Below are 24,173 nucleotides of genomic sequence, written 5' to 3'. Positions count from 1 at the left end.
AAATCTGTTCCGGAGAGGATTTAAAGCTCCAATTAGATCTTTTTCCCTGAGGTATGTTGAGGAAATTTTCAGTGAAACTATAGAATATTTAGAATCATTGGAAATTGATGATACCAACATTCTTTTTCACTATCGAAAGACATTCGCTTTAGGATTTATTTCGACCATGAAGAGTGCACTAGGGCTAGTGTAGAATGTTCCATCAATCAAAGTTAATGAATGATGAACTTCATGGGGATCCTCTATTATTCGTCAGAAAATGACTAAATTAATTTTATTTAATAATTGTTAAGCAAATGTAACATTTTTGTCCCAATTATGTTAAATATAAATATTTCAGCAATTTTGTTCTTTACTTTTTGATATGATTCCTTTTATATATTGAACTATTTGGAATATTTAAAATCTCTTGCACTGACACCAGAGACGACTGTCTCTGCTCCAGAGACAACTCTGTCTTTGCTGACACTGCTTTTCATATGATTCCAAAGCTTTATCCGAGGCTTTTCAGAAGATCATTTCCTATATTCTTGCCTCAAGATTAAACTTAATATTTATATTCAAATTACTCTAAAGCTTCTATTTTATTAATTCATCAAGGCTGCAAGGGTGATTATTAAAAATTTCGTTCCCGAAATTCAGGAAATTATTATTAACATCATAAATCACTAAAAAAAGTGCAAAATTTTTAGAAATTTCGATTAGAATGACAAACTAATGATTAATTATTTTTAGTACGAACCGACTCGTTGAAAGATTTGAACAATTTGGGAAATAGAGAAAGAAGTGGATTTTTCCAATCAGTATCAAACCTTCAAATATTTTCAGTTCGAATAGTTCATTCTTTCATTCCCGCACATTGAAATGTTTACGTTGCTAATAGCAACGGCGTGCGAGAGAGAAAGGTTGCTCTACTTCTTCCCTTTCACTCTTCCTCATTTTGCCTGTATCGCGATGCCATTCCAGTTCCCATAGAGTTCAATGACCCTGATCGACACAGCCCTAGTGTGTTCTGTGCCTGCTGGCTCTGCTGCCGAAAATTTCGGCCCGAATGCCCCGAATCATTTGGGTCGAAAAAGCACAGACACAGCTGCTTGAAGACATTGAACATTGAAGTACTCAATGTCTGTCTGTCTGTCTATGGAAGTACTTCAATCAACGGCCACTCTGTAATCTGTGATCAACGGCACAGATTCGATCTGTTCTCTGTGTCAGCGATAAATTCAAATTTTTTTTTCTCCAAGCATAATTCAATGTAATCTAGCTCTAGCATCTCGCCTGTGATGTTTCAATGAACGTATTCTTGTTAGATAGCTTCAATATTTAGGTGTAGTGTATGTTGTATAAAATTCCTCATGAAAATGCATGATTCAATTAATGATAGGAATAATAATTTCGTCAGGAGTGTACATCCGTGTCTTAGAGAAATGTTCTACAAGTTATTCACTAGTTGTGGAATAAGTGAGGAGATACGTAGGTGTCTTGAAAAACTTATTGATAAAGATGTTTTAGCATTACGACCTTTTATGGAAAGGGAGAGTCTCAATAAGTTAACATTGTCTGATTCCAAGTATACATATGCTTACAGATTACATGTTCCCTATGCAACCAGGATATTACTTTGGGATATTATTTTCAATCCTCATGATTTAACTAGTGCTCCAGATTTCGATTTTAATGATGAAGCTTTTGAAGAATTCATACACAGAAATAATATTATGAAATATGTGCCCGATTGGGTGCATTGGAATATAAAAAACACTGCATCGTTAGAATTAGTCACTCAAGGCTTTATAAAATTGTTCACAGAGTTTCAGGTTCATCATTGCTTGTCAATGAAAATGGTTGTTAGTGTAATAGCTGGTATTTTTAGGTAAACGAACTTCAGAGAGTTGGTTCATTTATTTCTAAAGAGTATGAATTAACTAGCTCCCTTGTAAACTATAATGCTAGTGATATAGAGGTCTTTGTGGATATCAATAGTACTCATTTTTTGATAGTACTCCATGTCGATATATCTCAACTTCCTGAATTTATTCAGTAAGTAAGAAAATGCTATTAGCTTTGAGTATTTAACTTATGCTTGTACTAATATTTCATCTAGGGCCACTTATACAGATTAGGAAAAATTAATGCCTTACATAGGGATGCTATGAAAAAAAAAAACTGTAAAAATGCAATCGCCCGGTACGAGTATAATTTTATTAAGGGTGATGGATTATTCAATATTCAACTGGACCGATTGATATTCGATTTGCTCCTCTTATTTTCAAGTGAGATGCACTTACTGGTCACAAATTCACAGTTCCCACTCTAATGACAAAGCATAGTAGGAACTGATTCAGAAAGCGGTCAATATGAATATTCGATAATAATTTATCACTTTCGAAGAAGTTAATCTTGCACTGAGCAATTTCATTTCTATAGTCATCTTCAGTCTTGTGGCATTCCCTATGTTCGAAGTAGAATTTTCGCTATCTGTATAGTGTGAATTCTGGTGACCATATTAATTGAGGAGTTCAGAGCTGAAGTGAACCAAGTCCATTCAGCCTAGTTTTAAGATGAATGGCTTAGAAGTTATTCATCTCCAATTATTTCAAAAGTAACTTCTTTAGATTTTAAAAGATTAGAATGTAAGCATATGCTTACATAAGAATAATAATAAATAAAGAAATCACTTTTGAATTAATTGGAGATAAACAACTTCTAAGCCATTCATCTCAAAACTAGAATGAATGGACTTGGTTCACTTCAGTTCTGAGCCCCTCAATTCTTGATTGATAAGTATATTAGTAGAAATTGTTCATTGAAGTTATATACAGGGTGATATTCGGACGTATCAGGAACATTTTTTGGTCGATGAGGCTTCGTTTCCGAGTTTTTGGACAGTAATGTTACTGTATGCAAAAAAATTTCATAAATTACTAACGCATTTTGGACGAAATGTTGTCGCCTGGTTAAACCAAAATTTCAATGGTAGATAGATTGGTCGGCGTGGTCAGGTGCTATGGCCAGCAAGATCACCTGATTTGAATGCTTTGGATTATTTTGTATGAAGGCATTTGAAACAAGTTTCTGCAGTGGAAATTAATGATTAAGAACAATTAATGGAACGAATTATTGATACAGTCGAATCCACTCAGAATAGGCATAACATGCAATTAGTGTACAATTCCCTTATTCTGCGTTGCCAAGCATGTATCGATGCTAATGGAGGCATTTTTGAACATTTGATTTAATTGTTTCTGTATTTTTATCAGGTATTAAAGGTTAAAAATTGATGACATGCAGAAATTTTGGACACTTATATCTCGAAAACAAGGACAATATTAAAAAATTTCATTTTCCTTTTTTTATAAAGAATAGCAGCCTGTATACTACGCCTCGAGTTCTGAATCACCCTGTGTATATATATATATAAACTTTTCCTGATTCTATAATTAAATTATTATTAAAGAAAATAAACATAGTAACTCGAGTGAGTGGTGCCTCTCAGTTAATAAACGTTTTTCATAGTTAATCCATATGAATTTGATAATGCTTAAGGTTATTATTCCTTAGAAAATAATTTATTTGAACTTTTCAGAATGAACTTGAATTTGTTTCGTGATACTATTTTGTAAAAATTTTTTTTGGATTACGAATCCGTTTTTCATTATCAAACTCTTGTGATCTTTGCAGATGTCATGTACTGCTATTTTACTATTTGAAAGTTTTCATTTAATGTTTGTTCTTCATTCAGGATATATCTGTTATTGCCACTGTGATATTATTTCGAATTCGAGACAATTGTTTGAATGGTTTTGTAGTGGTGAATTGAATCCAGATGAATAATTTATTTTACAGGCATGTCAGTGAGGAAGGTACCCTTTTGAATCCTAACCAAGATTATGCCTTATTGGCAGTATACTATCATGATAATGAAGGCAAAAACATGTCTGTTCAATTGAATCTTTCTCCAAGACTGAATCAGTTCCTAGGAAATGAGAATCTGTTGAATATACCTCCTTATGCGAACATATCTCTGATGACTTATGTTCCACAGTTAACTCATTTACTTCAAAAACATATCAATGATGCAGCATTCAAATTTCAGTTTAAGAAAGAATTTGTTGCTAGCTTACTCATTCTGAGGGGTAAAAGCATTATAGAATATGATGCTTATTTCATGAATCAGGTATCCTTTCTATGCGAAGTCAGTGGGAGCTTTTTTTTGGTGCAAGTTAGAATGGGTAAGTTTCTGAAATATTTATGTAATTTTTACAAAAAAATATTGTTCAAATATTCTGAGTGATATCCATTTTCCACATATAGTTTTTTGATGTTTCTTGAAAAAGACCTTATAATTTTTTTCCCAACAAATAAACAAAGTTGACACACTAAGTGGTTATTGTTATTGTGGCCAACAATGAATCTTTTTTTGGTTTGTAATTGTATTATACAGGCTGTCCCTGAGGAGATGGGAAACATTTAAATGGGAGATAGAAACAACTAGAGGATCACAAAGTAAACCCCATTTTAAGTATGTATCTAGGAGTTCTAGATTCTGATTTGCAAGGTATTTTTCAAATTTGAATGGAAATTGAAATCACTCAATTTCCTGAAAAGAATCATCGATTTATCCGAACTTTGGGATGAAGATAGCTTCCACGAGATTCCAGAAAACTGCTTCAAATATCATTTCATTTAATTTGCATGACCTTATCACATAAATTTGTAGAGTTCTTGAAAGTTTTCGAAATCTGTTCCTGTACAATGAATTTCATGAATTTTTCGATATCTGCTTACACTGTGAGATACATTTATTCAACTCCCCAAATAATAATGTAAGGCACCATCCAGGGTGCCGAGGATTTTTTTTTTTCTGAGAGTGATAATAACTTTCTCTCGTGTCGATATTGAACTGTACAACCTTGATTTATTCCCAGTTTGGCGTTGACTTATTATGATAGATTGATTTGTTCTGATTACAGAATGATCAAGTTTGCCTTTATTTCGAACAGACATTGAGAGCCGCTAAGTTTTTATTTTACCTTTACAGGGTGAGTTCTTAATCTATACAAATATTTTAACAGTAACCGTTCTTTCCGATTCGGACCTGATAAAAAAATGTATGCCATTTTAAGTTTTTTTAATGAGCTGTGCCACCCCTGGAAAAACAATATAATATAATGCAAAAGGTTTGAGCACTCTCCTATAAAAAGTTATAAGCCTCACAAATACGGGACTTAATTAATCAGTTTATAGTTTTTATTCTTGCTAATTGAATGACTTGAAAATAAATATTTGTATTCGATAGAATGATAACTGAAATTAACATCCAATAATTTATATCCAATTGACCGGACTCATGAAGATTCAAAATTCACCCCTTTATGAGATGAATAGGCTGTTAAATCTCGACACGAGAGAAAATTTTTTTTTACTATCGAGAACAAAAAATCAGTCATCGGCAACCTGAACGGTGCCATGCTATATTATCAGGCGAATTGAATAAATGAAGTGTACGCAGATATCGAAGGAATCATAAAATTCATTGTACAGGGTGATTTCGCGTACTCTTACGAACTGCCCAAACTTATGTGACACGGTCCTGCAAATCTATTGATATTTGATTGCAGTTTTCTGGAACCTCATGAAATCTATCTTCCTTTCAAATTTCGGATAAATCGGTGATTCCGTTCAGGAGATAGAGTGATTTTAATTTCCATTCAAATCTGAAAAACTGCATGTAAATCAAAATCTAGAACTTGTAGATAATGCATATGGGGTTGTTTCATGATCCTCTAAGTGTTCTCTATCTCACATCAAAATGTTTTCCATCTTATCTGGGACACTCTGTATAAATCTGCTGTAAAATATTACACACACAAAGGTTTTTTATTACCAATTCATCATAGAAGCATGTTTACACACACAAAGGTATTTTATTACCAATTCATCATAGAAGCATGTACAGCATAACTTCAGTAGTCAATGCAGCTGGGCAGATATCGCTCAGGGACATGACCGGACTATTAGGCCGGATTATTGAATTTATAAAATAAAACGGCTTGAAAATTGAAAAAAATAAGGATTATCTGTCAAAACTCACAAAAAGAATTCTAATGAGTTAGTACTTTGCCTGCATCAAGGTATATTTTAGACTTTTCAGGGAGTGCAAGTGAAAGAAAGTGAAGCCAAATGCAGAAAGAAAGATTCCGCCAGTGCGGTGTGCCGTTTTCTAACCGTCATGCATTTGTTTTTTAATTGTTCAAACAAGAAAAATATTGTTATGCATATGAATATTTCCTTGCCCGGATTTGAGAGGTAAATTTCAAAACGCCCGAATCTTAGCAGTGTCCGGTCTAGCGACTGTCCGAACTACTGAAGTTGTACGCGGTGTCCTAGTTAAAGTTTCCCTTTTCCCTTATTGTGGAAACTAAAGGAGCTAGAAGAAGAAGTTAAATACAAAACTTGTCTGTAATCGTTTGAACTTTGATTTTTTATAACCCACCTTAATACAGGTGCTCCGTTTTTTCCCTGTTGGTATCAACTTTCTTATTTTAAATGGGACACCCTGTATATTATTGCATTTTTTAATTCCTTGTCAAATGGTCCTAGGTTGCGTTCACAATCTTACTCTGAGCAAGCTCTGAGTAAGCTTTGATTACTCGAAGCGTTCACAAACGTACTTTTAGTTTCTCAGAGTATACTCTCTGAGCATGGCCATACTCATACTCTACTCTCGGAGTAAGTTTGTGAACGCAACCCTATATACTATCGATTCTGAAATATTCGACTTTTTCCTAAAATTTTGACAGCTTTAGGTGCTCATTAAAATAGCTGATACTAGTTTTCTAATGAATGTATCAAAGCCAAATTTTGGCCAGCTCTTCTCAGCATATTGGATCATACGTTACATCTCTGAATTTTTAGCAATTTGATATACAGTGTCTTCGAAAATTAAAGTTAAAAATTCAAATAGAAGTTCAATCAAAACTTGAGTTTTTCAAATGGCAACCTGAATTTTTTTCTGGTTCATCATGTAGAGCAGGTTAAAATGAGCAAAAATGTATTTATATACTTGAAACAGTAAAAAATTACACTATTCAACAAGGGTTCTCCCACCTAAGAGATTTATATTTTTTTTGTTAGGTATTCCTCACCTTATTACAAAAATAATAGTACTTACGTTTGTTTAGCTCCCGTTATCAAAATAAAAGACATGCGTGAATTGTCCATGTTCGCACTTCTGTACCCTACGATACTTTATAAAATAAACAAACTATTGTAACAAGTTCAGTTTCTGGCAGCATTGAATGAATTTGAAAAAAAGCCTGGTTGTCCTTTGTAGAAGTGACCAAAAATTTTCTTGGCAATCACAAATCTCCGCAATATATAAATATCGTCAAAACGATGTTACAGGCTCATCAAAAAATGGGATGCAACATGTCCCACCTAAGAGATTTATATTTTTTTTGTTAGGTATTCCTCACCTTATTACAAAAATAATAGTACTTACGTTTGTTTAGCTCCCGTTATCAAAATAAAAGACAGGTGTGAATTGTCCATGTTCGCACTTCTGAACCCTACTTTACTTTATAAAAAAAACAAACTATTGAAACAAGTTCGGTTTCTGGCAGCATTGAATGACTTTGAAAAAGAAGCCTGGTTGTCCTTTGTAGAAGTGACCAGAAATTTTCTTGGCAATCACAAATCTCCGCAATATGAAAATATCTAGATATCGACAAAATGATGTTACAGGCTCATCAAAAAATGGGATGCAACATGTCCTTACAGCCCGTTTGCAACAGCCGAGAATTCTCTGGAGAATTCTCTACAAAATTTTCGCAAGAAAACGGCAGAGATTATTTTGTATGCAACTGAACAGAGAATTCTACCGAAAGTGCGTTTGCAACGGTATATAATTCACGGCGCATGAATTTTCGAGCAAATTCTCTAGAGAATTCTCGGCTGTTGCAAACGGGCTTAAAAATACAATTTTTGCAATCACATATTAATTTCTTTCCACAAAATATGGGAGCCGTAAGTGACGAGCATGGAGAGCGATTCCATCAAGACATCGCGTCATTCGAAAAACGCTACCAAGGCAAAGGGGAACCCTCTATGCTTGCTGAATAGTGTTGGTCCATCGTTAGAGAAATACTGGAGTCGTCCTACAGCAGAAAAGACAAAAGATCTAAGCGATCGGAATCTTTTACACCATTGCAAATATTATAATGCATTGTTTTTGTTAAAAATCATGAATATAATTATTAAAAAACAACAAGAGCTAACTTCCACTTTTAATTTATCGTGCGTTTATACCTTGGCTACGGAGATTCAAAATATATATATTTTCCTTAGGTGGGAGAACAAAGCTATAATTTTGTCGATCAGTGTTATCGGTGTAGGAAGGTAGTGAGTTTTTTCAGACTGCTGCCTGACTGCTAAACAGCGTGGAGATACAAAATAACTCTCAAGTCAAGCTGTTTGAGAGGTTCATATTCATATGACCTTATCGCCCATCCTATAATCTAATGCGACAACCGTTATTTTATATTTGGGACTTTCAGCAAACATTAATGCTGAATTATTTTCTAGGTGAACAATTTCCTGAAGAAAAGGCAGTGGTAGAAATTATTCCATTTCATAACTTTTGTTCAAAACTACAGATACCAGCAAAGATTGTTTTTCATTATGAAGAGAGTCCTGAGATTATACCGGATAAAATGGCTTCTCATTTATTAGATCAATTGAAGACCTATATCATCGATCATTTCAAATTGCAGGTCCCTATGATAACTCAGTGAGTTTTCAATGTTGTTTTATCATTCTGAGTTTATATTTTTATATCATTCTAATTTATTTATTTCAGTGTAGTTATAAAAATGTATAATAAAAAAATAATTCTTGGCTATAAAAGTTATTTTGTTTCTGGTCATGATTTGCATTTTATCAATTATTCAGTTTTGATTTCGTTTTCAATATGGCGTATGGTCCGTATATACACCTTTGGTAACCGAAAGTTACCAGAGCGGTTACTCGGTGACAGATATTGACCTGAATTGTCAGGAATTCGACATTTACGGACCGCCCACTTACTAACCAGAAGAAACCAAAGTGTATACACATTTGGTAACCGAAAGTTACCAGAGCGGTTACTCTGGTGACAGATATTGAACTGAATTGTCAGGAATTCGACATTTACGGACCGCCCACTTACTAACCAGAAGAAACCAAAGTGTATATACGGATCACAGCCATGGTTATGCAAGTAATGAGGTTATTATTCGAGAACAGTGATTTAGTAAGACTATATTGACAGTTAATTTATTTGATTCATACACAGCTATAAGTTCTTCTTTGAATATCTATCAGGTATTACACCACTCAGTGCTTCTGTAAAGCTACATTCACAATCAATTCACAGGCCGGAGTGCACTTCGGCACGGAAGCTTAGCAGATGTCGTTCTCCGTTACCATTCATAGTGAAATTCAAGACTAGCACGGAATTGGAAATTGACCAAATTTCTTGCAAGCTGAAAACTATCACTTCGGCAAGGAATTTCGTGCCGGCTATGGATGATGCTGATGCTTATGTTTTGATCAGTTACATTTCCGATTCATTTGAGTATTTGGTTCCAAAATTATTGCGAATGGCAAATTTCGTGCCAACTTTCGTGCCGAAGTGCACTTCGGCCCGCGAATTGATTGTGAATGCAGCTTCATGTCGTTGCATCCCAGGCAAAAGGTATTGAATCATAAAAAAAACAAGCACACTGTGGAAATTGAATTGGGACTGGAATAATCAAAGAAAGAGCTAATTAAAATGCATCTGGAATACATAGAGCAAGGCCAAAAATTTTCTTCATGGAATAAAACCAAAAATTGTCTTTTCATTACTTTCGACATTCTTGAGACAACATTAGAAGGCACACACCTGAGAAATGGATGAAGGGTTTTTGATGAAAATCAAGAAGCACACAATTCATAGTATAGATAGACGCTGGAGAAGGTGGTAGAAAGACATATTAGGAATGGTAGCTAGTCCACTGCACCCCTCCCAGCTAAATCAGTAGATTCTGCACTTCACTCGGTTGTTAACTCCATTGACGACGCACTACATGGAGAGTGCAGTGCATTCAACAACATTCGTTTCCAAACATTGCGTTGAACCTGCACTCGCTTGAAGATATGTCTTTGCTTGGGGCTTACAGAATCATGGCTTGGCTAGGCGTTTCGACCGGGAAGGGGATGTTCGCAGGGTCGTGTTTCATAACCTCTTCTGTGAAATATTGTCTGAATGTGCTCCTGGTCGATTTGCGAAGGCTGAGTTTGACGTTGTGGCCTATACGGATGACCTTCTCCTATCGTTTCTACATAAAGTTATCATTATCATTTTCGATCTGATACAGCACGCAAGATTGAGCGATGGTACTTAAAAAACGAACTCTCGGTCCATTATAAACGGAAGATGGTTCTAGGAGGGGGGTGCCCTGCAACATCAAACTCCCTAGTATGTTTGGGGTTGGGCGTACTCTGATTTTTTTGGGTCTACTCGGAGAGTATCTCTGGTATGTTGGACATAGTGGAAAAGGAATACACTACCCAAAATTTCAAAAGAAATACCATTAAATGGTATACAGATGGTTCTACAACCACGACAGGAGCCGGCGCTGGAATATACGGGTCGAGCACCAAGTGTACAATAGCATTAGGCTCCCACTCGAGTGCTTTTCAGGCGGAAATAATCACAATCGAAAAATGCGTGGACATAAACCTGGAAAGAAACTATCAGGGGTGTGACATAGTGATACACTCTGATAGTCAAGCCGCTATCGAAGCATTGAACTCCTATGTCACTGACTCAAAATTGATATGGGAGTGCCGAAGTAAACTAAATGAGGTAGGCAAGAAAAACAAGGTCTCTTTAGTCTGGGTTCCTGGTCATTCGGGAATCAAAGGAAACGAAGAGGCTGACACACTAGCCAGAAAAGGAGCACAAACGCCACTTACTGGCCCAGAGCCTTTCTGTGGTGTATGCAAAAACATCTATAAGAAAGAATTCTTGGAAAAGGAAGAAAACAAAAGAGAATTACTCTGACGGACTCTTCCAGGAATGGATCATTCCAAAAGGTTCCTCCGGGACTTCAGAACTGCAAGAGCCAAGAAGTTCTTGTATCTCGCGAAGAATAAGCTAAACCTCCTGGCAGAAAGCATATGATGAGAATAGACCTATTAGAAACCGACGAGTGCAGATTCTGTGGGGAAGAGGAGGAAACTCCTATTCACATCGTTACAGAATGTCTCGCCATTGCAATTCTGCGCAAAGAATGTCTAGGACAAGAGTACTTTAGGAGGCAGTGCCTCACCAAATAAATTCTGGAAATTACACGTATTAATCGAATATTTTATTAATCCATTTCATCATCCCTTCAGTCCAAATTTCCCATCATACCGTACGGCACTGAGTCTCTGTTTTTCATAATAACCAAGCTCAATCTCACTTTTCTTCTATATTCATCTCACTTCCCCTTTGAGAAATAAGAGGTTTGAGGCATGCCTATGCGCTTCCTTGTCTAGCGCGTGATCTACATCGAGGCGACGAGAATATATCCACACGCCTTTGAAAGCGGCTACTGCTTCCACCTATCCAAAGATTATAGAGATCTATAATCTTTGCACCTATCATTTTGAGGCATGCCCCGGCCCTCGGCCCCTCGCTCGAACCGTGACACAGATTACAGAGTAGAACCGTGATTTAATTCGTTTCCTCGGCAAACTGCGATTATTATCAAAGAGGAATCTTTGTTATTATTCTGCACTGTTCGGCAAAGATTATAGAGTTAGGTTAACTAACCCACAGCCCTCTTAACACACTGTGTTTAAGAGGGCTGTGACTAACCTAACCTAACTCTATAATCTTTGCTGTTCGGGTTACTCCGGAACATAGACATAGAGACATGGACTGAGCAATGCCAGCATGAAATTGGCTATTTATTAGAAAGAGAGAAAAGCTCGTCGGGACATACCTTTCTCTTTTTTGTTCACATAGAGGTGAGTGTAGACCAATCAAAATTCTAGAAAAAGACAACTGCATTCCCGACGTGTTTTTCTCTCTGTCACTTTTTTTGACCGTATTTCATGCATAGATATAAAGGGAAGGCACAGTCCATGTCTCTATGTCTATGCTCCGGAAGCGGGAGATAGCGCTTGGATCTACCAAGAATACGCGAAGTTTTGCATAATTATCCGGCAAAAATTACTTTCCTATGTGTAGATATGTATACAGTGTGCAGAACTGGTCAAAATGAAGCGTTTCACCAAAAATCACCTATACAAAACTTTCAAAATGACAAAGTTGAAGAAAAATTCAAAATGATTATTGAAAAAGATTCTTATATACGACCCTAGACAGTTTGATAGCTGAATTATCGCAAAGTAGTGGGAAAAGACGTATCTCCCTGATTCGACCATGTGGTTTCGTTTAGGATATTGGCTCTTTCATTTACGTGGTAATGAAAATGGAATCTTAGGATTGCCGAATTGTTGTCATTATTTTTTAGTAACTTACACGATTTTATGAAATGGCCCATTTCGATACCAACAGACAAAAGAGACTTAGGAAACAAGAGTGAAAAAAAAGATTATTATGTACTTCAAAATCTCACCAAAAAAATTCGTCTGAATTATCCACGAATTTTTTCATAATGGGCATCACAATCTTATTGTTCGAACATTCCAACAATCGTCGTAAGAATGGGATGAAATGGGGAAACATCATAGCACTTTTTCAACATAACTAACATAAGCACTTTCAAGAAAATGCCTCGATTTTCAACTTTTTTTTTTCGCCCTAAATTGCACGATACAACAATTATGATTCTCTCAAAAGTGCACTAATGCATATAATCGGATGAAATTGGTACAGAACCATTTATTGTTCAGCCATATGTTTATGTTTTGTTTCGTTTTTGCGATGATGGAGTTACCTTCCACAGTCCCGTACTTGAAATTCAATGAAATTTTGTCGAACTTCTAGGGGTTGTCTCTCAGCCATATTGGATATTTTATATAGACAATTTTTGGTTAGACGACTTATTTTGATGAATTCTACCTTCTGTCAAAAAAAAGCCTCATTTTTGAAACGGGTCCGTTTTCAGCGAACTTTCGCATATAACGAACCAATTTTTAGAGAATAAAAATAATAATTAATTCCTGATAGCTATTTACATTTATCCTTTATTGCGAATTTTGCTTAAGTATAGCAAACCGTTTTTGGCGATCCCTTGAGGTCCGTGTTTTTTCTGATATGCCTCACCATCTCATACCGTCACGAGCCGCCACTGCTCAGATAGTGGGGTTTATTGAAGTTCGAGCTGTAGATAGCGCAATCGCTATAACAGCTCTGATGCGGGACACAATAGACCCATAAAGTAAGTCAAGTAAGTGGGTGTGTTCTGTGAATAGACCTTGAGGTCGCAGTGAAACGTAACCCCCTTATAAACTAAATGGTGGACTACCATGCAGAACTAAAGCAGCTCCATTATGACTAAATGCCAGGGAAAAGTCTGCCTGACGGGCTCTATGAAATCTGCTACGGCAGTGATGGAGTATCTCTGAAAGGTGTTATGATAATAGCTCTCACAGTCTGGGCACAGGGACAATGGCGTGATACGGACTGTTTAGGGGTGCGCGCGGGAGCTCCCAAGATGTTGGAGGAGGCTAATGCATAAAGGGGACCGCGCGGGCATCGGCTTCTGCTTTGAGGAACCCTACAGGCTTCTTGTGCCAGAAGGTCCCACTTGGATCATCGATAACTCTGTGATGTCCACAGGCACTGGTGTGAGGATTGCAGGACATCGTTTCAATGAATCCATCCACCTACTAAAAAACCAACCATAATGCAGGCTGCACTGCATATGTCGTTCTTGTCGGTTCTCTTTGGACAATATACGCAGAGGATACTCCGGAATACACATCGGTACAAGGTGGTGACAAATTCGACACTGACCACTACTATCTTTCAAACTATTCCACCAAGGTCTTTTACTGACAAAAAAAGTTCTGCCTTTGCTGGTACTCCAACAAGATTTGAGAAACAAATCAAATATCTTTATTTCTGTACATAACAGTGCGAGATCTGGCGACGAAAATTGGCAAGAGTTTTGTAATGGCTCATAATTAAATATGAGTTAGTTTTGGTGGTGTACATGAGTCAGCATCCACTCTCAAGGTCAGGTAGTGGAACAACTGGCGACGATGCTCTTTGATTTATGTTAAATTACATTATCCGTACTTTGGGTGGCTGCTGACTGCCTCTGTTCAATTGATATGTGGTCTGACTATTTTATTCTCAAATAATACATGATATTTGAGCAATAAATGCATTTTCAGCCATTACAAATCTCCTGAAACGACATCGTAAAAGCAGCAACATAAAAGGGGTACTGACCCACCGCGTTTTACTGAAATGAGGTCTGATCACTTTTTCAGTTCTATAAACTAGTTGAGTGACAATTTTCAATTATTACAAATACTTGTAGAGTATGTTGTAATTTTATATACCTACATCAAAGCGCGTTGCTGCTAGGTGTTCCACTACCTGACCTTGAGAGTGAGTGGGTGCTGACTAATATACACCCTCAATACACTAAATCATATTTAATTATGAGCCATTACAAAACTCTTGCCGATTTTTGTCGCCAGCTCTCGGGCTATAAGGGAATGCTGGAATCTCTTTTTGTGGAGAAGATTATCCCTTACTTAGTAGTTATTTGGTGTCCAGCACGCACGAGTTTCTTGGAAACGAGAAGGTAGACACGTAATGGCTAACCCGCTCAATTTTTGTTGGTCCGGAACCTGCACTTTCCATCTGTGAGCAACTTTTTATTAGATGGCTAGACAGAAAAATTTCCTCTGAATGGAGAATGGGAACTGGCCTCAGGCAGTCCAGGATTCTCATTGGTGGACCCGTCTTTGAGCCTGAGGTGAAAAACTCCTTGCCGAGTTTCGAGTGCATACGCGGGTGCTTGAAGCTGGAAAAGAACGATATCTGCTGGTATCACAAGTATTTTGGAACAGGTACCTGTCTGTCACGGGAACAGTCTGTAGGTGTTACAGTGAATTATTCACTGCGTTGACACGAGAGCCGATACAGTGGTTCGTGATGAAAGTAAAAGCCCTGGGACTTGGCGCAGAATGTCGTCAGGTAGTCGCAATTATGAGTTAGCACAGTGAATTGCGCTTGTTGTACTGTGTTAGCGCAAGAAATTTTGATGAGTTACACATTTATCTGCTGGTGCAAGAGCACCGATGAAATTGATGAACATATTCTGTTCACCTGCGGTAACCATACTGAGTTAAGGACAGCGCACTATTCCTATAGTAAGCGGCACTTCTCTCTGTCAACATTTTGTGGTAGTGTCTAGTGTCTCTCCAACAGCACGTATATGAAGATTGGGCGACATGGCTTCACTCAAGCCCAGGGAGGCATGGGTTATTAGTTGTTGATCAAATATATTCTTCATTTAATTGATATAATCTCATTCGTTTGTCATAAACTAGTTGACAGCATTGTTATAATAGTAGTTCAGAAAAGCACTGATCCAACATACCAACCTTAAAATTTATTATAAATTGCTTTTTATGGTTTGGACTAATGTGAATTACAATATGGACATATTTTTTAAATTTCACTTTGTTTTCCTAGTTTCAAAAAAATTATGCGAATATCTTTTGAGTTTGAAATTTGGTAGATAGCGCAGTTCCCCATTCCATGTTCTTAAAAGATTCAACTGATCCTGGTTCAATAAATCTGGTATTTCTGAAACATATAATGTTAGGATTTTAACATAAGTATGTCTAAATACTTACCAATGCCACATGTTCTGAATTCCTCTTCTTCCCTTTTTATTGTTAGCTTTATAATATCTTCTCTACTAGCATGCTGTCTGTTCTTCCTATTTCCAATTGAATGCTTTATTGAAATTTGTTCTAATTCTTCATTGAAACGCCCTAAATACCTGTGAGAAGTAAAATATCTATAATTGAGCATTAATTCATGAGAAACATCAATTACATATGTATTAACTCCTCGGCATGATCAGGTGTTAACAATTCAACTTGTTGTAGGTGCTCTTGAAACCATAACAGTTTTTCTCCAATTAGATTTTGTTTGATACTACCATGAATTTTTTTCTTTTCCTTAGTAGTTGCTCTGAAATTTACTGTCTGAAGAAAATATCACTGATAAAAAGGAACTTAAACTTACTTTTTAATTTGCCGTTGCAGTGCTCTGGTTTTTCGACTGCAAGGATGTTTGCATTGCGAGATGTCTTTCACTTTCGTCTGTAATACAATTTAAAAAATTAATCGTTATTTCACCAAGATTTCAATTCTCTGATAATAAAAAAATTGGATTACCATTTTATTTTGATATTCATTAGATAAAATTTAAATGTCCTCACTCTTCATCACAACCACAGATTCACAGAACACTCACTAATGAAAATGAGGTTATATCCACAGAACATAAATAATGTGGTTATATCTCTGGGTTATATCAAAGAATAGGGTACTCTAAGGATTTGTCAAAATCAGCTGATTGTTCGTTATCGTGGGGCACACAAAGCTTTTTATTATTATAACTGTAAAGAGGCATTTCTCAGGAAGTTATAGTCTAATCCATGGAGGTTCCTACCTCCATGGTCTAATCACTCTAATCTATCGTAGGGAAGAACATTTTTTCCAAAAACATGCACAAAACACGATACTCGACCAAAACAGCATGCGAATCAATGGAGGGAAAAGCTTGTGTGCCCCACGGCTACGAACGCTTAGCTGATTTTGCCGTGGGGCACACAAAGCAAAGAGTTCCTCTTTGCACAAAGCATTTGTTTGAATAGGTGTGTTAAAGTTTTTGATTTTTATACTTTTGCAGCTAATGAGGAAATCAAAGATTATAGAGTTAACCTAACCAAACTCTATAATCTTTGGAGGAAATGCTTGCCTTTTGTTGTGTAGTCAAGTGTGGAAGTAGACGTGAAAGGGACGATGTAGTTTTTAGAATACCTGTTGTTTGAAATTTTAAGAACAAAACTCGATCAAAGAAACTGTCTATGATTGATTCAGTCATTCCTCCTGGTCAGCATTGGAGCAGCGCAGAACAGAAATTTAGCATAACCTTATTGAATTAAGAACGCCTGCATTAATTTTATATCCATAACATAGACCTAATAAAATATGGACAGGCCCTGAGAGAGAGAGGTCACGAGTAGTCATTGAACTAAAGAACTTTAGTTCAATGCGAGTAGTACGTTAGAAAGAGATGGACATATGGTAGAAAACGTCAAAATCATATGTTTATTGTTTACTGTTCAGCTACTGTGTTTTCAATCGATATTTCATTCTCCTCACAAGCAATTTAGCAGAAAACTAGGTTTTTAGAATCGACTGCTACATGGTAATAAAGCGAAAGAGATTTATTTTTGGAAATAATAGACCAATAAGGGAGTTTCTTTGTTATTTCATGTACATATAAGACATAATTTACAGACAATCACAAGGAATATACCTAATCTACTTCCTATATTTCATAAGGCCACAGCAAGAATTTGTAGAGGTGACTTGAATTTCGAGATAGTATATATTATTGAATATTATAAAGAATGTTGTTCTAAACGAAGTAGTTACATATCTACCATCACATTCTATTTCAAGGCATGTCCGAAGAAAATACTAAACTCCAATCTGGATTTAATATTAGAAAGAGAAGAGATGTGAATCATGTTGATATTCAGTAAGCCTTGTGACATCGGCAAACTCAAAACTCAATATCTTCTGTTGATCAGTGTCACAGAAATCTAACACTGTAAAGCCACACGATAAAGAAACAGGAGCAGTAAAGTATTAATGCCAGGAATGCCAGAGAAGAGCAACTAAACCACCTGATGGGGAACCTATCAAAATAATTGAAAAAAAAATTGTGAATGATTAATCATCATAAATATTTCCCCCGCAGGAAATTTTATATTATTTGTGAAAGTATCAATAAACATACTTAAAATTATAGCCCTTTTCTCTATACCACACATGTTTTTGCTCAAGGAAGGTGAAATGCTTAAAAAAATTCACTTCAACGATTAATTTTTCTGTGTAGCCAGATCCCAAAGCAGGGGTCCTTTTATCTTCCCAAATCACGAGTAAATTCAGTGTATATAAAATCAAGCCCTGGCGAATGATATAATATTGTTGTTTTACACAACTCTCAAGTTTTTCTACATTAATAAAAATCAGAAGAAAAAAAATTTCAGGTAGTATTTTTTTTTAATAAACCTTTCAGGGTTTTCACTCTCAATCTCTGAAACTATTATTTTATCAGCACTTGAAAGTTTACGAGAAAAATATATTTGATTTGATAACATTTTCGAAGTTGATTTCAGTACAAAAATTGCTACAAATTGATAGAAAATCTATAAATCTACCGACAACCACCCAAAAATGCAACACGGAGGATCAGCGGACTGGTAGAATTCCCGAGTTTACTCGATAACTTGGTTGAAGCGGCAACGTTGATTTATTCTCTACCAGCTACCAGCTTGACGTTTACTACCAGGGACTGCTGTTATCTCTCTTTTCTACCACCCCCCTCTCTCTCGTGGGTATTCCTCGATGCGGTGAACGGGAAAACCACGTGAAGGCCTGTCCATGTATTATTAGGTCTATGATCCATAATCGTGCTCACTAGGCATGAGCCAAATATTATCTATAATCTTTGGGCATCAGCCAAGAATATTTGGGACTACAGTGACTTGAATTTATACCAAAGAGTTTTTGTTTATACACCATGGCAGAGACCTTATATTGGTTGTCTCTGCACCACTTGGGATAAATTAGCAAGAATATTGGCTTAATCTGGTGAAGTCATGAGTATCTAGAGAAAATTGTTTAAGGTTTTTTATTGAAATAAATATTAATTATATGGTGATACAAATCGATTCTCTCATTCAATACAGAAAATTGAATTTTAACGAAGCTCTAAAGTTCATATCATTGTTACCTATATTTCATTTGATTCAAATCTTTCACTTCCAGCCACAGCTTCAAAATAATTTCAAAACTTCCCTGTCAGCACCTCTCTGAAGATATTTCATCTTCTTTCTGTGTGTAAATATTTGTGTGATGGGTAAAAAATTTCCAACTTTTCTGATATATCAACTTTCCTTTGAGAAAATTTTTTCTATGAAGGGTGAAATTTCTCTGCACTTTTCAAAACTTTGTTCAGCCTTTTTCCAACCAATTTTGGATAAGAATTGTTCTTGATCCTGAATTCCTTACTTTCATGAGATACTGCACCATTTTGAAGTTGATACTTACATAAAGATTTCAAAGGGTTTATAAGTTTTTCTTTATAAATACAATTATTTTCTAGAATACTTAAAGCTTCTGCGGCAGTCTCTAATGTACTCAAACAACCATCTGTAGGTTGAGTCCGTATAATATAATTGCTACATTCTTTTACCAATAATTTAGTCTGTTTTATTTTCTGCAGAATTGGGTTCCCTGAATACATTGTCTTTGCTTGAGGCCAGGTACCATCTAAGAGAACCAAGTTTAAAGAAGGGAAACTCTTTTCACTTGCCACTTCTGCTAAATCTACTGATTCTTGACTTGGCCACAATAAAAGTGTATTTGGTTGTAGTAATATTTGTTCTAGATCTTTATTATGCCCTGGAAAACGTTTGCCCCTGAATATTATACAACTATCATGTTCAAGTCCCAACTTCAACATTGGGGCAGTACGTAAGGAGCGTTTTTCTTCAGCAGGATGTTGAAGAATGACAATTCGATGCTTTGGACAAAGTGGAGGGTTTGGTAAGGCACTGCACCAGCATACGCTACAAGGTCTTCTGGAACGAAATTGATAATTTCGTGATAAAAGAAACATGAGATTACTTCTACTCACTCGCATTTATCACAAACATTGCGCATTTTAGGAGGATCAGCAGGTAAGTTTGCCAAGTCTGACAGCACCTCTGCTTCTAACATGATTAGATAAATTGACGATATTTTAAAGATTGTTATGATCAAAGACAGTCTCTAATGATTATTAGCAAATTGTAACCATAAATACTCTTTGTTATGTTGTCCATGCATAGAAATAATAACTCTTTAGGTTAGTATATCTATGGTCCATGTCATGTCATGGCTCATGACAGGATTGACAGGCGAATTAGGTCTATGGTTCCAACATGTGACATTTCTTTTTTCTCCTATCGCTACTTTTTGAACAAATTTTATTCTAAGCTTGAAAATTCGCTCAACTCAGCTTAACATTCATTAAACTAATAGTCTATAACTCCAAAGAGAAATCGAAGAGTTAATCTTTGGAGGAATCTTCCAAATTTGAATTTTTACATCTCTTCTTTTCCAAACTCTTGGCCTTGTGAAGTGCTTGTGACACCTCTTTGATTGTGATTTTAGTTCTAATGTACCATATTTTGTAGGCGATACGTATCGTATTCATTTCGAGCATTCTTTTTGAGGTTACGTTTTACGTTGATCAGCAATCAAAATTTGATTGACTTCTATTTATTACGAAATATTCACAACCGAAATGTCTGGATTTACTCAAGATAATTCATTTTGGGGTCAGCAGAATGAGCAACCATATCAGTCTAATAATTTTTATCAAGCAGAATATAGTCAATTTCAAAATCAAAACTTAGGTATTCTTCTTTGGTATTCCAAATAATAGCCGATCTGGAATATAGCTTTTTCTAGATTTCAAACCATTGGAAGATTATGGACAGCAAGTTTACAGCCCTGGTTTTACACCCATGCCTAATATGCCCTACATGGATACTAAAGAAGTGGTTTCAGATGAATTTGATGAACCACCGTTATTAGAGGAGTTAGAAATATATCCTGACAGAATTTTAGAGAAAATAAAAGTAGTTCTCAATCCTTTTCGAAGCCATTGCTTGACAGATGATGCAGAATATTTGACTAAAGATGCTGATCTTGCAGGACCCATTTTTTTTTATTTAGTGCTGGCTGTATGTTTATTTCTATCAGGGAATAAGCCACACTTTGGATATGTCTATGGGGTTACAGTGCTAGCATCACTACTGATGTATGGATTATTGTCCTTAATGACACTTGAGGATGGGGTGTTCACTTTTACGACTGTTTTTAGCATTTTAGGTTATAGTGTTTCCCCTATTGTTGGTTTATCTGCTATTGGAATATTCTTTTCCCTTCGCGGGTTAGTTGGCATAGTTTTATCAATCATTGCAGTCTTATGGTGCTGCTTATCTGCATCTAGGTTATTTATTACCATATCTGGTGATAAAGAGCAGCAACCTCTCATAGCTTACCCTTGTGCTCTTGTAGCAGGAATATATATTTTAATGGTTGTGTTTTGAAGAAATATTCAAATTTTTCAACTTAAGAAGTCAATAATCTTCTCCACTGATTGATTGATTCCAACTATGGCTGGTTAATTATAATAAACCAAGTTGTTTAATAACATGAGAATGGTAAATTACTTCCTTTATAATAAAATATTTATAAATAAATAAATATATATTAGAAATTATTTTTGCTATATGTTTACATAGTATTTGAAAATAAAATAAAACTTGGCATTAGGGAGTTTACTTCTGTAATATGAATATAGTTATAGAGATCAAGTGATCTTGAGCAAAGGTTGGAGATAAATCAACATCCATCTTGTTGGAAAGATTTTGTTGGAGGGACATGAAAACAGTTCTGAAATAACACAGCTAGTAACCAATTTTATTATTGGTATACTTGGTTTGATAGTTTCAATTCATAATGGAGGAGTTCCCTACATGTTTGCCAACCTAGCAAAAGGTCCACCAACGGGGAATGATTGCTTCCTAACGAAATATACTTCATTCTTTCCGCAATGATCAAATATAATCATGAAATTCTACCGAGCTTTCTAGAGTTTACTGTTGAAGAGAAAAAAGATTTTCATAACCTCGATTGCTGATTGGTTGAAATTTATGTTGGTATTACTTCTTCTTGTGATAATTGACATGTTTCGTTGGCAAATGTCAAGAAGGAAAAAGTAATCTGTTAGGTTATGGACAAAGTTTTGGTTATGTGCACAATCTTTGCTTGAACGCATTCTTGTTTTCTTGTATTTTGTAAGCTATACTGCACATTGACAATATTAATATTAATAATATATATATCAGTAAAAATGACATTTGCCAATGAAATATGTCAATTGTCACAAGAAGTAGTAATACCAACATAAATTTCAACCAATCAGCAATCGAGGTTATGAAAATCTTTTTTCTCTTTAACAGTAAACTCTAGAAAGCTCGGTAGAATTTCATAAATATATTTGATCATTGCGGAAAGAATGAAGTAGATTTCGTTAGAAAGCAATCATTCCCCGTTGGTAGACCTCTTAGACCTTTTTCTAGGTTGGCCAACATGTAGGGAACTCCTCCATTAACCCTTTCAGAGCCAGTGGTTAGCTGAGCTGGCAGTATATTGCCTAGGTAGGTACATAGCTGGGTACCGTTTTACCGTTAATGAAATAATTAACTTCGTTAATCGCTCCTCCGTTACTAAAATTGTTATCTTCGTTAAACGTTACAGGGGTACTTTTGGGACTATTTAGCGCAAGTTATCGTTAGCGACGTTAGTACCATATCAAAAATGCTCTTTCGTTACATTCAAGATTTACCTACTTACGAGAATTGTTGGTTAGGGTTCTAGAAATTAACAGTTTAGGAACAAAATAGAAGACGTGTATAATCAGAATATGTAATTCAAATCATTAAATCCAGGTATCTGGTTCTGCAAGATCCATGTATTCTTCAATGTATTCGATGTTTTGATGGAGATCAAAATATTGGATTTTTCGTCAGAAAGCGAAGCGAGCTTCGGTGTCAAAATATCTTTGTCCTTGGAAAAAAGACGTTCAGCTATAGCGCTTGACGGTTTAACTGTTTTATAATTTAATAAACAGATTTAGGAAAATCTCTGTTCCCAAAGAAATGCCCTATTTTGAATAGATTTTAGGCTAGTGGTCTTTTGGCAGAGATTAACCTCTTTGATAAGGATGACTTCAATTTCTTGGCAGTTTTTTTGTCTCTCTCTGGTAACCAAAGATTATAGAGTAGAGTAGAGTAGAGTAGAGTAGAGTAGTAGTAGTAGAGTAGTAGAGTAGAGTAGAGTCTATAATCTTTGCTGGCAACACTCGCGCCGCGCTTGCCGACCGGAACCACAGCCCTCTTAAACCAAAGAGGATCTCTTTGCTTTAACACTCTGTTAATAACTGTGTTAAGTTAAGACCAGAGACAAGACAGGTTGTCTCTGCTTAAGACAGTTAAGAGGGCTGTGCCGAAACCAACTTGTCGCAACGTGCCTTTCACGTCGGCGCGCGCAGGGCGGGCTTTGGTAAATATATGGAGGGTAGAGAGATTCTACCTTCATGGTATATACAGTCCCTGGCCAGTTTATTAGACGCACTGAGGATTTTTTTTATATTTACTGGTATTGCCCGAGGAAAAAGCAGAATATTTGAATTTCATTTCCACAGAATGTCAGTTTTATCTACGACTCTCATTGAATTGTTCTATTTGACATTAATTTTTGATGTTGTAGTATTAGTACTTAAGTATGAATAAGTACTATGTCTTCCAGTGGACGTCTTGTATTCTGCAGGTTCGGACGTTATTTCGATAATCCACATATGAAATCATTATCTTCGAATGCAGCAAACCGAAAAATTCTGCATTGATAGTATAAAACTCTCATAGCTACACAGGGTGGCCCAGCAAAATATTAGAATTTCATGTTTAATCGTCAATAAATCAATATTTTTTGTTGAATATGATATATTATATATGAAAACCATTTGCAGATGAAGTATATGTAACATATACATTCAATTTAATAATTCAATATTGAGATTTCGCATCGAATCAATGCGTCTAATAATATGGCCAGGGACTGTAGTTGGTCCGGACTCCGGATTAAGGTTTAACGGACTTGAAGAGATTTTAACGGAAGTTAACAAGTCTCTCTCGAATGTGATATGCTGGTGGCAGATATATAGAGGAAGTCATCTTGGAAATGGACGTCATCCAGGATAATGGCTTACGGCTTACAGATGGATATGAGGCACGATGCCTTGAGAA

General features: G+C 35.9%; 5 protein-coding genes and 1 long non-coding RNA gene across 8 annotated transcripts; 4 read left to right on the top strand and 2 right to left on the bottom strand.

The window, feature by feature from the left end:
- Positions 1-1,185: 1,185 nt before the first annotated feature.
- LOC123315836 (BRISC and BRCA1-A complex member 2-like) lies at positions 1,186-8,896 on the top strand. Of its 2 annotated transcripts, none has more exons than XM_044901713.1 (5): positions 1,186-1,461; positions 1,513-1,817; positions 1,874-2,040; positions 3,847-4,232; positions 8,587-8,896. In XM_044901713.1, exons 1-5 carry the CDS (start codon positions 1,356-1,358, stop codon positions 8,793-8,795), a joined length of 1,173 nt encoding a protein of 390 aa, XP_044757648.1. In that variant the 5' UTR covers positions 1,186-1,355; the 3' UTR covers positions 8,796-8,896. The 2 variants fall into 2 exon arrangements, with proteins under 2 accessions (XP_044757648.1, XP_044757647.1); XM_044901712.1 differs by having other exon boundaries at positions 1,504-1,817.
- A 1,642-nt stretch (positions 8,897-10,538) lies between these two features.
- On the top strand, positions 10,539-11,119 carry LOC123315860 (ribonuclease H1-like). The gene has a single exon (XM_044901750.1). The coding sequence runs from the start codon at positions 10,562-10,564 to the stop codon at positions 11,087-11,089; it is 528 nt and encodes a 175-aa protein (XP_044757685.1). The 5' UTR covers positions 10,539-10,561; the 3' UTR covers positions 11,090-11,119.
- A 4,475-nt stretch (positions 11,120-15,594) lies between these two features.
- LOC123315180 (translation machinery-associated protein 16 homolog) lies at positions 15,595-16,538 on the bottom strand. The gene is made up of 5 exons (XM_044900777.1): positions 16,411-16,538; positions 16,259-16,335; positions 16,067-16,204; positions 15,862-16,010; positions 15,595-15,811 (listed from the first exon to the last, which is right to left on the bottom strand). Exons 1-5 carry the CDS (start codon positions 16,411-16,413, stop codon positions 15,681-15,683), a joined length of 498 nt encoding a protein of 165 aa, XP_044756712.1. The 5' UTR covers positions 16,414-16,538; the 3' UTR covers positions 15,595-15,680.
- A 766-nt stretch (positions 16,539-17,304) lies between these two features.
- On the top strand, positions 17,305-18,055 carry LOC123315724. The gene is made up of 2 exons (XR_006537984.1): positions 17,305-17,608; positions 17,707-18,055. It is a non-coding gene; the product is annotated as an uncharacterized LOC123315724 (long non-coding RNA).
- An 873-nt stretch (positions 18,056-18,928) lies between these two features.
- On the bottom strand, positions 18,929-20,137 carry LOC123315723 (tRNA-uridine aminocarboxypropyltransferase 2). 2 transcript variants are annotated; one of them, XM_044901556.1, is made up of 2 exons: positions 19,952-20,137; positions 18,929-19,895 (listed from the first exon to the last, which is right to left on the bottom strand). In XM_044901556.1, exons 1-2 carry the CDS (start codon positions 20,032-20,034, stop codon positions 19,226-19,228), a joined length of 753 nt encoding a protein of 250 aa, XP_044757491.1. In that variant the 5' UTR covers positions 20,035-20,137; the 3' UTR covers positions 18,929-19,225. The 2 variants fall into 2 exon arrangements, with proteins under 2 accessions (XP_044757491.1, XP_044757492.1); XM_044901557.1 differs by having other exon boundaries at positions 18,929-19,892.
- Positions 20,138-20,514: 377 nt separating this feature from the next.
- LOC123315038 (protein YIPF5) lies at positions 20,515-21,586 on the top strand. Its single transcript, XM_044900576.1, has 2 exons — positions 20,515-20,714; positions 20,770-21,586. Exons 1-2 carry the CDS (start codon positions 20,603-20,605, stop codon positions 21,411-21,413), a joined length of 756 nt encoding a protein of 251 aa, XP_044756511.1. The 5' UTR covers positions 20,515-20,602; the 3' UTR covers positions 21,414-21,586.
- Positions 21,587-24,173: the final 2,587 nt, after the last annotated feature.

The sequence above is a fragment of the Coccinella septempunctata genome, chromosome 6, assembly GCF_907165205.1.
Source record: "Coccinella septempunctata chromosome 6, icCocSept1.1, whole genome shotgun sequence".
Taxonomy (NCBI): domain Eukaryota; kingdom Metazoa; phylum Arthropoda; class Insecta; order Coleoptera; family Coccinellidae; genus Coccinella; species Coccinella septempunctata.
This window is presented reverse-complemented; position numbering and strand designations above follow the sequence as displayed.